This window comes from Calypte anna, chromosome Z (assembly GCF_003957555.1).
Source record: "Calypte anna isolate BGI_N300 chromosome Z, bCalAnn1_v1.p, whole genome shotgun sequence".
Taxonomy (NCBI): Eukaryota; Metazoa; Chordata; class Aves; order Apodiformes; family Trochilidae; genus Calypte; species Calypte anna.
In genome coordinates, this window is record NC_044274.1 from 54,125,236 (window position 1) to 54,136,828 (window position 11,593).

The 11,593-nt window shown below is 43.8% G+C and overlaps 2 protein-coding genes across 2 annotated transcripts in view; one reads left to right on the forward strand and one right to left on the reverse strand.

The window, feature by feature from the left end:
- IPO11 (importin 11) overlaps positions 1-3,181 on the reverse strand; it is a 95,495-nt gene extending 92,314 nt beyond the window's left edge. Inside the window, exons 1-2 of the mRNA XM_030467666.1 lie at positions 3,076-3,181; positions 2,405-2,472 (exon numbers count right to left, since the gene is read on the reverse strand). The gene's annotated coding sequence lies outside the window, so the exon portion shown is untranslated. The remainder of the gene's footprint in view (positions 1-2,404; positions 2,473-3,075) is intronic.
- Positions 3,182-4,664: 1,483 nt separating this feature from the next.
- Positions 4,665-10,256, forward strand: DIMT1 (DIMT1 rRNA methyltransferase and ribosome maturation factor). The gene is made up of 12 exons (XM_030467232.1): positions 4,665-4,747; positions 5,017-5,090; positions 5,460-5,546; positions 5,955-6,016; positions 6,124-6,217; positions 6,299-6,348; positions 7,110-7,233; positions 7,345-7,437; positions 8,148-8,212; positions 8,526-8,589; positions 9,095-9,201; positions 9,922-10,256. Exons 1-12 carry the CDS (start codon positions 4,687-4,689, stop codon positions 9,962-9,964), a joined length of 924 nt encoding a protein of 307 aa, XP_030323092.1. The 5' UTR covers positions 4,665-4,686; the 3' UTR covers positions 9,965-10,256.
- Positions 10,257-11,593: the final 1,337 nt, after the last annotated feature.

Consider the following 11,593-nt stretch of genomic DNA (forward strand, 5'->3'; position numbering starts at 1 on the left):
CAGTTGCTTCTTGACCCCATGTAAACAACAGTCCTCATACAACACTGGATGCTGCTATCATTAGCAAAATGACAAATCTCATTAAAGAAGGGGCAAATTTCAGATGAAGTTTGTAAATTATGTAAAATATCTAAGGAAGCATCTATTCTATGGTTTGGATGGCAAAAAAATTAAACATCTGACACATGTTCAGCTAATACAAATGGCAAGATAAACAAATGGCAAAATCCTTCATTATGACTGGAGCTTTGCTGAATTCATTACAAACTATCACTAGAAACCATACAGACCAGGAATGTGCTACTATTACATTGAAGAAATTCCTCTAAACAGTTTCTGCTTTCTTTTGGTAAGTCACGAGTCTTTTTTTGTTTCAAGTATTTTTCTTTCTTTTTTTTTTTTTTTTTTTAAACCCAAAATATTTTCAAATCATCTTACTGCACTGAACTCAAAATTGCAATTTAAGCTAGCTACAAATTAATTACCCTGAGATAACCAAAAGGTATGGCCCCAAGATAACTAGTACAACCCTCTGCTTGTCCCTCCACCTCTTAAATACCCGAAGCTGGAGGAAAAGAGGAAAATGCAGTTTTTTGTTTGGCTCAAGGTCCACAGTTATTTCCACACCACACTGCTAGACAGGCAAATGTGCTAAGCATAAAAAAGCAGGCAGCTTCTTCATTGTGCAACAGACACACTGCTGCTTCTGCAGAAGTGGTGGCTTTTGCCTGTGTAAGGCTTGCACCAAATGACAACTTTAATAAAACACTATGACAACTATTAGGAGATCTATGACTGTATTAGAGTGCTTACCAGTGCTGTAAAAGTGAATATCAGCCATGTCTAGCAATCTCCCTTCCCAGCAAAATACAGTCCTGCATTATTAGCAACCTCCTTTTTCTCACAAAAAACCCCACAATCTTAAGCTAGAGGGGATAAAAGCAATGTTTTTCTTAAACCTGAAAAAATAAAAAACAACAACTACCAGACCCATATACAAAAAAACAAAACAGTATCATACCTTGAAGATGGCTTCAGCACACCTGCTGAAGAACTAGCTAGAGAACATTCAAGTAAAACTAATACCTAGAAGCAAAACCACAAGTTCCTGGGATCAATCCTGTAGATCAATCTTCAGGGTCTCTGTCTTATCAAAACATGAAGTGAACTTAGAGCATATTAAATATTATGACAGTCAACATAAGAATTCCCAGTAAGGCCTAAAGTGGGGTAGGATGGGACACACAAGAAACCAAGCCAAAAATCAAGCCAGCTGAGGACATGGTTCCACAGACACCAGAAATGGCTCTGGAAGAAAGGAAGAATACAGGACTTCCAACTGTGTCAAGCTATTACAGGCTCAGGTCCTAACAGAGAATTTCAACTCTGACAAAGCCTTTCATTGCATTCTCTTCTCATCAGCAGGATTTCCACTGGGACCTTAGCCTCTGCATGCACTCTGTAAAGGCGATTGATTCAATAATCAGAGGACAACATCTCATATTTCATCCCTGGGATGAAATATGATGGGATCCTCCCAAAACACAGTCTTAATTACTGTCAGGTACAGATGCCTTTGTGAAATCAGTTCCTACAGACAGAACAGTTGTACTCCAGAGATTTAAGTTCAGATCTCTCAACACATGATGAAAAAAATTAACAGAAAAAAAAGGTAGTAAAAACATGAGTGGGACTAGTCCAAAGATTTGCTTGGATATAACTCATTAAAAACTGTCATATGGTGAAGCATTGATTACATAGAAAAAGTCAAACACACAAAAAAAAGAGTATTTTAAATGTTTAACAGCAAGCTTCTGGAAGGCAAATCACCCAGGAACAATGTAATTTATCTGACTTCTTCATCATTCACCTCATTTTAACCATTTTCAACAGAACACAAACCAGTGTGCAACACCTGAAACAGAAGTGCAAGTATCAATCTGCCCTCACACTCTGAAATGGCTTTAAAGACTTCAGTTTAACCATAGTTAAGAACTGATGTTTTTTATTATACCACTTCAAAACTTTCTATGTAAAGCCTGGGTAAAAAAAACTTTGACTATGTCATTTATACGTATGGGACTAACATACCCTTCTGTAGACAGGTACCATGAAACAAAAAAGCAGAGAGCAATGAAAAAAAAAAAACGCTGTTGAAGTTTCAAGGAACGAAAATCCATAAGAAGTGCACCACATATAAAGACTGAGGTAGTTACCTCATATTATGAATGCTGATTTGAAAGGCACAGCAAATACACCAATCAACCCCATGGACATCACTTCATCTCAGGCACGGGAAGCAAGGTTCATAGAAGCAGAAGGAAGCAGTATCAGCACCGTATTTAGGGACACATACACGTTACACGTGTTAGCTTTAAGGTAATGAACTAGAGAAATAACTCACCGCTGCTTCACTGACTCTGTCTTCGATGAAACGATCGTTTTACGGTAAAGCAGCAACTATTTTCCAGCCTGTAGAGGAACACAACCACCTTTACTAAAGGCCAATACTAGCCCTTTTGTACAAAAAACTTCTCTCGGCAGACCATGTGCCTTAATGCCTCGTATTCGTCTGATGCGTCCCCTTTAATTCTACCCCGACTGAAAAGTGTCTCGAGAAGAAACGGGGAAATATTTCACCCGAATCAGTATTTTTTTTCTTCCGGTCCCAAGGAAGCACTTTGTCTCTGCTTAGCAATGTAACCCGTCAAAGCCAACTTAACCTTCGGCGGGCGGCGGCAGCCCGCGCAGCGCGGACAAACAGACACGCTGCACCGGCACAGCGGGCAGCCCGGGCGGGCAATGCGGGCCGGATCCTTCCCCCGGCGGGCCCGGACGGCACCGCGCCCGATCGCTGCCTTCCTCTCAGCTGAAGCCGCTTCCCTCAGCCCACACCTCCCTTTCTGCACACCGGCCCACCCTCCCTCCCGCCCGGGCCCGGCACCGGCACCGGCACCGATCGGCTCCGCGGAGCGAGCGCCACCTGCCCGCCCGCCACTCCGGGAAGCCGGGCGGCAGCCCCCCCGGGTCCCGGCAGAACGGAGTCGGGAGGTCCCGGTCCCGGTTCCGGCTCACCCCTGCCTGCGCCGCGAGACCCTGCCAGGGCAGACCTGGCGCGCGTGACACCCCCCCCCCTCTTCCGAAGCGCGCGCCACGAGCCCGGACCGGGTGCGGCCGCCGCGGGACCCCGCCCCCCCCCCCGGCGCCACGCCGTGACGTCAATGCACGGCGACAGGCGAACCGGAGAACCGGGCCGTCGCTGGGGGCGGACGCTCGAGCGGCGCGGGCGGGGTGCACGGCGCGCGGCGCCGCCTGACGTCAGCGGGCGAAGGCTCCGGAGCTGCGGGCAGGGGTTCACCCCGCCGCCCCTGGAGTGCCGCGGTTCGCTCGCCTAATGGCCGCTGAAGGCGTTGCCCGGTCGGCGCTACCGGCGTCGGAATGACGGCACCGCCGGGCCGCGGCCCTGCGCCGCTGCCGCCGCGCTGTTCCCATCCCGGCGAGTTATGTGTGTGAATGACTGAAGGTAACTGAGAAAAATTAAACTTGTGAGAGTTTTACTGAAGTGTTACGTGGTTATTCCGAACAGTTACATTCGCAGGGCGGAGGGCGTGGAGGGGCAGGTGTATGGTGTCAATGGATGGCATTGATACACACTCAGGTTTCGCCCTGAGGTGTGTAACGTTAACTAACCGGATTTGTGATAATTTGGGGGAATAACAACGATTGATCAGGTGCCTGGCGTAGCCCCCAGCTCTGAGCCCGGGGTCCCCGTGCCTGCGGCTGGCAAGGACCCGGCAGCTCTGCCTCCCTCAGCTTCGGCGGCAGCGAACGGGCCCCGTTATGAGCCCCGTTATGTGCCCCGTAGGCCGAGCACGACTGGGTTACCAGGTGCTGTGTCCTGCTTAGTTACACTGGCTTGTTGACTTAGCAGAAGTTGCTGAGAATTACCTTTCAAATAGGTTTTTTTTCGCGTTGAAACGTTATTTTTGTGGCAGGTGGCAGGTACAGGAACGAGGTCCCCCGTTCCAGGGTTGTTGGAAGCGGCAGCACCTGTAGCGGTTCGTGTTCAGCTTCAAGTCGCATATTCTGACCCAGAGAAAATCCTCTCTACACAGAACTTTATTTCCTCTTCCCCCTTCCTGCCGGCTCTCCCTGCCTTCTCTGCAGCCCCCCGGAACGCCTTTTTCCCCACTTTCCCGGTATTCCTCTCCCGCTCCCCGGCAGTAAGCCGCGGCTGCAGCGCCGGTGCGGCAGAGCCCCGGGGGCCGCTCACGGCACGGCGGGGGTTCAGCCCGCTCAGCGCGCCTCCCTTCTCCTTGACGAGGGAGCGAGACACGTTCCTCCATTTCGGTGCTCGCCGTTATGATTCCTCCCGCAGACCCAGCTCTACCGACAGCTGGCAGGCGCTTGTACGTGCAGTCCTGCAGCCCGGCCGGTGTAACGGAGCACACCGGCAGCTTCGCGCCGTTCGTTTCGGGCGAGATGTTTCGCACCCCGCAGCCGCCGGCTCCCCCGGCAGGCAAACCGAGAACACCGCCGGGCCGCTAGAGGGCGCTCTCCTCCGTCGCGCATCGTACCGCCCTGCTCTGCCCGCGCATGTTTGGCCGGGCCGCGGTGCTGGTCGGGAGTTGTAGTCCGGCTCGGCACGTGTCCGGGCAGCGGGGCCGATTGGTGCCGGCGGACGCCATGCCCAAGGTGCGGGCTGGGAAGCGGCCGCGGCTGGAGCGCCGGGAGGGCCGCGCCACGGGTGAGTGCGGGCCGGGCTGAGCGGCCTCATCCCCGGGAACGAAGGGTAGGGCAGGCTCGGGCTGGGGGCACAAGGGTCTGCGCGCTCTCTCGCTTGTGGGGACGCCTCTGTGCCGGGAGCGGCCCCGCCGGGGACTCGGGGGAGGGGAGAGCTCGGTGGGAAGAGCAACTTAAGCAGGGAGAAGCGGGAATGCTGGCGGCATCGGAGGGTTTGTCCCGGTGTTCCCGCGAGTGCCCCGGTGGGGGTAGTAATGCCGGTTTGTGCCCTAGGTATCCGCTTCAACACCGGGGCCGGACAGCACATCCTGAAGAACCCCCTCGTCGTCAACAGCATCATTGAGAAGGTGGCGGGGACGGGGACGATATACCGGCTGGGGCTGGGCGGGGGCGGGGGGGGGCACTGTGCCAGCTGGGGCTGGGGCTGGGCGCTGTGTCCCTGCCCTGCTGGCGGGGAGGGTCCGGGGCGGAGGGCGGTGTAGGCTCAGCCCTGACTCCCGTCGTTCAGTGGCTGCGGAGGGACCTTCCACGTAAATAAGCGTGCAGGTGCTCTTGTGCTCACAGTTTTCCTCTTGTCCTTTTCTAAATGACGTTCAAGCTCCTCTGCTACCTGATACCTGCTTTTTACTGAGCTGCGTCTGCCATTCTTTTTAAAATGAAGTGGTTGCTTGAAACCGGTTCCAGAAAAAAAGGACTGAACTGCTGTTTGTTCTTAGGCTGCCCTGCGACGTACTGATGTCATTCTGGAAGTAGGCCCGGGAACTGGTAACTTGACGGTGAAGATGTTAGAGAAAGTAAAAAAAGTAAGTGTGGACTGCCCCACTGCCACCTTCCCAACCTCTAACTGCATTGTGGTATATAGATTGTGACAAACCAAAAGATCTTTTAGTAGAATTACTGTATGGATATTTTAGTAGAATTTTAGTAGAATTACTGTATGGATATTTTTCTTAATATTTGTGTAATTCCAATGAGTTTTTAGATGTTCGTGTAAGCCTTGTATGGTTTTGTCAAGATCCATTGCTGTTATCCATTTGTGTGGTAAGGCTTCTGTATTCTTGGGGGGGGGATGATGATGTATATGGTCCTAAAGGGAATGTTAAATAATTATTTAAATCTGTAGCAATGCTAGAGGACTTTTTTTACAACTAAAACTTTATATTCAGTTAAGAGGAATTTTACAGAATTGCAAACATGTATTTTGTTTTCAGGTTATTGCTTGTGAAATAGACCCTAGGCTTGTTGGTGAACTTCAGAAGAGAGTGCAGGGCACGTAAGTATCAACTGTGGAAATAGTGAGTGCTTAGAAGCCGTGGTGCTTATTTGGCAAAAGCTTTGGCACTATGCTTCTCTGAGGAAAACAACTGTATCTTCCCTCAGGTGTCTGGCAAACAAACTTGAAATCAAGGTTGGAGATATCTTGAAAACAGACTTGCCATTCTTTGATGCATGTGTGGCTAACTTGCCTTACCAGGTATGAGGTGGTAAAACTTACGTCTTTTTTAAAAGTACAACTGCCTGGAAATCATACTAATGTTATTACTCTTTTTTGCAGATTTCTTCACCTTTTGTTTTCAAGTTGTTGCTTCATAGGCCTTTTTTCAGGTATGTGCAAGAACAGAGCTCTGAATTACCTGATGGAGGAATATTAGTTTTAAAATTGTCCAAAATCAAATTTTTTTAAATTCTTAGGTTATGAGTTTGATGGATAAGAGCTGCACCAGGATTTTTCTCGAATATGTATTCCAGTGTCTGGAAATCAATTTATGTCAATGTCTTGAGCAGAAGGAGAAGATTTAGTCTTGGCATCAGCGAGTGTCTAGCTGATGAAAGCAGGAGTTGCTTTTCTTTACACATATATTATAACCAATTGTTATTCCAGGGCTAAGTAGGGCATTATAGCATTTCAAGTGCCTTTTTACTTAAGAAAGGAAGGGTAGAAAGTGTAGGATCAAAGCCAAGATCTGTGCTCTGGTCTAAAAATATGTCAGCATTTGTTGATTTCACTGTTGGTGACATTGCCAATCCATTTTTGGAGCTAGTGTGTTTGGATTTGAAAGATTCATAAAGTTATTCAAAATTATTTTTTACATCCAGGCAAAAAACTGCAACTGTCCTGTTTCTTTGACTATGATCCATTTAGCAATATAAAGACTTGAATTCTAAGGTAGCTGTAAGGAGATTTAGATGGTTTCACCAAGGTTTGTGGGTTTGGTTTTAAACATATTCTGAGCTATTAAGACAGTTTGTTTATCACAAACTTACTAAATGTTGAGACAAAACGTGCTTTTCCCAAGTGTGGTAATTGCCTTTGGATGTAAAAGTTGATTACATAGAATTAATTTTCTAATTTCTCTTCGTGTCAGGTGTGCAATCCTTATGTTTCAAAGGGAATTTGCACTTCGCTTGGTTGCAAAACCAGGATCTAAACTATACTGCAGACTCTCTATTAATACTCAGTTATTAGCTCGAGTTGACCATCTGATGAAGGTATGTCTTTCTGCATTAGCTAACACAGCTATCAAAGACAGAAGAATGGTTTTAGGAATGTAAGGATTTGCTGGTTATTCATACAGCTGTCTGGCTATTCCTGACTAACAGGTTGGAAAGAACAACTTCAGGCCTCCTCCCAAAGTTGAATCCAGTGTTGTCAGAATAGAGCCAAAGAACCCACCACCACCCATCAACTTCCAGGTAAGCATGATATGCTGTAATGACAATGCAACATACTAGTGATAATAATTTTTCTTGTTATTCAGGTCACTACTAAGTACCAGCTATTGGTTGGCATTTACATAATTGCAAAATACCTATTCCTTTACCCATAAGGCTTGTTTTAGGACTTTGCCTGTACATGTCACCATCACTTTCACAGCATTGTTTACAGTTTTTCTGGGAAGACTGAGATGCCATCTTCACTTCAGCTGGAGAGTTGCTAGTAATAATGTCCCTTTCATCATGGTTTATATCTCCCAGAGACCCTTCTGTCTGATGACTTAGTTGATTATGATCAAAGGTGTATCTGTGAGAAGCCTTATCTTCAGATGAGCATGTAGAAGACAGATGTTAAGAGAACAGTATTCTCAAAGTTAGTTTTTAAAATGCTTTGATCTTAAGGACCATGTACTCCTTGCCAAAAGTTAGCTGGATTTTCTTCAACTGTCTGCTATCTCTACATGTAAGATATGGCCAGTAGTACCCAAGCACAAAAAAACAACAGTTCAAAAGGTTTTGTGATGGAATACTTTCTCCTCCATTTGTATTGCTTGCCAGGACTGGCTTTGTATTGTTTAGAAATACATTTTAATGAAGTGCTGTCTGTTCAATTTTACAGTATTAGTGACCATCCTTGTTTGTAGTAACTGTATGTTCCTTTCTCTGAATTCTGAAAATTTTCATTTCAGGAATGGGATGGTCTGGTAAGGATAGCCTTTGTTAGGAAAAACAAGACACTCTCTGCAGCATTTAAGTAAGTAGCTTCTATTAAAGGAAATATTAACAAAATCTGAGAGCTCATCTCTCAATTTCTAGCAGTTTATTTTGTTCAAATGGATAGCAGTGCTACATCCATTCCAGCACAGGCTGGGATAAGATAGGGTGGAGGATTGATGCAGAGTTCCAAAGCTTTTTGTTATTTTTTTAGAAGGAAGAAAGCGGCTGTTTAAAAAGTACAGATCTATGTAGTCATTTAGGGCTTTTTTAATAGTAAAGATTAACAAACAATCAAGTGAAAAAAAGCTAATTGAAGATGGATTTTCATTCTAAACTTGTGTTTCTTTCAGGTCAAGTGCTGTAGAGCAGTTGCTGGATCGAAATTATCGAATTCATTGTTCTTTACATAATACAGTAAGTTTCTTTTCAGTATATTGAATTCTGTTTATGTGTACTGTGACCTACTTACTGACTTCTATGAGTAAAAAATTAACACTGAAAAGCTCAACATGAAAGCAGTTTTTCCAAAATAGTTTGAGAGAGGAAGGAACTTAACTCTTTTCTTAGAAAAGAGAAAAATATAAAAGGGTGAAAAATATAAAAGGTATTAGTGAAAAAGCTGAAAGATGAATATGTTATTAATACATTGGCTGCACATGCCATGTCTCAAGGTCTTTATTAAGAATGCAATGAAACTTCCTGTGTCTGCTTAGCAATACTGTTGTGATCCATACAGTGAGTGAGATGAGGTATAAAAATTCAGATACAAGAATAGAAAAAGACACAAGAAGAAATACAATGGATTTTTATCACTTGAAGCAAAAATACTGTAAAAGCAGGAAAAGAACATGTGATTTAAATTAATCTTTTTCAATTCTAGGAATAGGCAATTAATTTGTATCCTATTTTCCGCTGACAGGAAATTCCCGAAAACTTTAAAATTGCAGAGAAAATACAGACAGTCCTAAAGAATACAGGTTACTCTGAAAAACGAGCCCGTTCAATGGATATAGATGATTTCATTAGGTATATTTTTCTCTTTATGCCTTTCTTTCAACCTTCTTCAAATTCTGCATCATATTTGCATAGCACAGTGCAGTACTGGGTTACACTGAAGCAGTGCTAATGCTGTTTTTCTTCCAATACTAGACACTCCTTGCTTTCAGTCCTGAACATAAATCAACACACTTTCTATATATTTTAACTGCTGCTTGCTGTATTGAGAAGCAACTAACTACAGATTATTTGTGTACTAGAGCTTTCTATGTCTCCAATAAAAATGGCTTAAATAATGAAATTGGCTGTTACATCATTTCCCTGGAGACTTACACAACGCTTTTCTGTCTTGAGGATTAGGCTGTAGTCTATAGCATAATTTGGAAATTTGATTATTTAACTGCTAGATTCTGCTCTTATTTCTGGTCAGTTAATTTAAATAGCAACATGAATCCTCTCCTAATTAAAGATAACAATTCCTAGCTATTTTTCAGTGTGACAATTGATAACTACTACTGTTTTATAAAGAAACATTATAAACCTAGTAGGATGCAAAGTAATTGCACTGAAAATGTATCTGCATCTCCAAAACAGCTACTAAAACGACTTTAAGATCTGCAACAAATGTTTATGGTGGTTGAACAGTGATGACTGGTTTTGCATGTTTTTACCAGCCAGTGTGTCTTATAAATACCTTAAGTTGAAGTGTAAATGAATAGAAATTGTAACATAAATATTTCACTCTTTCAGACTGCTGCATGGCTTCAATTCAGAAGGCATCCATTTCTCATAGACTCTACTAGAAGAATGAAACAGGTTCCATATTCTGTCACCAAATTCTTACCTAAGCTAGAGTGACTGCAATGGGATAAGCTTTTCTCACAGAAGCAATAACAGTATGCAGCATACACTCTGTGGTTCTTACTAAAACCATACATGTAATTTTATCACAGACAGTAGCCAAGAAGCTGAAGCCCTGTATTTTAAAAGCAGTGAATTCTTTGACAGCTGAAGTAAGGTGCTGGAGTTCCACATGTCAGTGTATTTTTAAATTTACTGAGTAACATGGATTGATGCTGCCATAATTGAAATCTGTGTTCTCTGCTCATGGACTTCACCTCAAGTGTATTCTTGCACAATACTGCACAGTACAGTCCATAAATCTGGTCTGTGCAACAAAACCAGAGCTCTAGTCATTCATCTGTTGGGGATATTTGTTCATTTGTTTGTTTGTAAGCATATTTAAACACTTTGTTTTGAAGTTAAATGCCTGTCTTTTCCATTTGTCTTCTCTCAGCTACCCATATTCAAAGTCTATTAGTAACCTCCTTCTCTCGGAGAAATCCCAGTAGTTGTTTTTCAGAAACCACCTCATGTATCTTGTGGCCTCGGTATCACTTACAAGAACATTATCAAAGTACCTGAAAACAGTGTATTCTCTTACACCACTCTCCTTATTTCCTTCAAACAGCTGTAAGAACCATCAGGAAACTACAGGCCAGTGCTCATAAGCATAGCCAGAAGGGGGGTTTTGTGAACTGCAGTTTGAAGCAGCTATTTTTATAGGACTATTTCATCCTGCAAGGCAATGAGCAGTTTTAGCATAAATCAAAGTTTTCAGTGATTCTTAAGAACAACACATGCCTGTGTTCTGACAGAAAGACTTACTGAACTGTCTTAGTATAGTTTGGGTGACGTGTATTTGTTAAAAAGGACAAGTCAGTGTTCCTAAGGGAGTCTGCATTAACTCTGCATAGCAGCTCTCAGAAGAAAAATCCACTTTGGTCTGTTCTGTCATTCAGGAAATCATAACTATTAACTGTAGCAGGAGTGAAAGCATGACTTTATTAAACTACCATAAAAAATTTTTCGTGTATAGCATATCTCATTCCCTAAGACCACATTAAGCAGAGGGGAGGCAAATTAGCAGAAACTGCTCTGAGGCAGAACTTCATTTACACATCCAATCTTGATTCCTTAAAAGTCATTGATTGAGAAGCATGTACAAAAATACACACGTGAATTTGCAGGGATTCTTAGAGATTATCTTGTAAAACTGAACTGCTTGCTTATTTTATAATTTAATAATTCTAGTGCTGCTTCACTGCATATAGAACAAATTGATCAGTGAGGCGAGTATGCTGAGGCTCATACAGAAGGAACAAGTGCTGGAGCACTCCTTAGTGCTCTTGTTTTACAGTACAGGAGTCGAGATAAGCTAGTCTGAGTCCTTTTAAAGTAATCCCAGTCCCTCACAGCAAGGGCTACAGGATTTCAAGAGCCATAACCTGCCTTACCATTTATCTTGATCCTTACAGGTTCAGTATCAGACACACTGAATTCTGCAAATATAGCAAGATGAGATACATACTCATCTTTTTTTTTAAAGGGAAAATATTTTTTCAAGTAGCACTTACTACAA

Coding starts and splice junctions, on each gene's coding strand:
- DIMT1 (XM_030467232.1), top strand. CDS start 4,687: ATGCCCAAGGTGCGGGCTGGGAAGCGGCCGCGGCTGGAGCGCCGGGAG. Junction 5,091..5,459: donor TCAACAGCATCATTGAGAAG/GTGGCGGGGACG, acceptor GTTTGTTCTTAG/GCTGCCCTGCGACGTACTGA. Junction 6,349..7,109: donor CTTCATAGGCCTTTTTTCAG/GTATGTGCAAGA, acceptor TCTTCGTGTCAG/GTGTGCAATCCTTATGTTTC.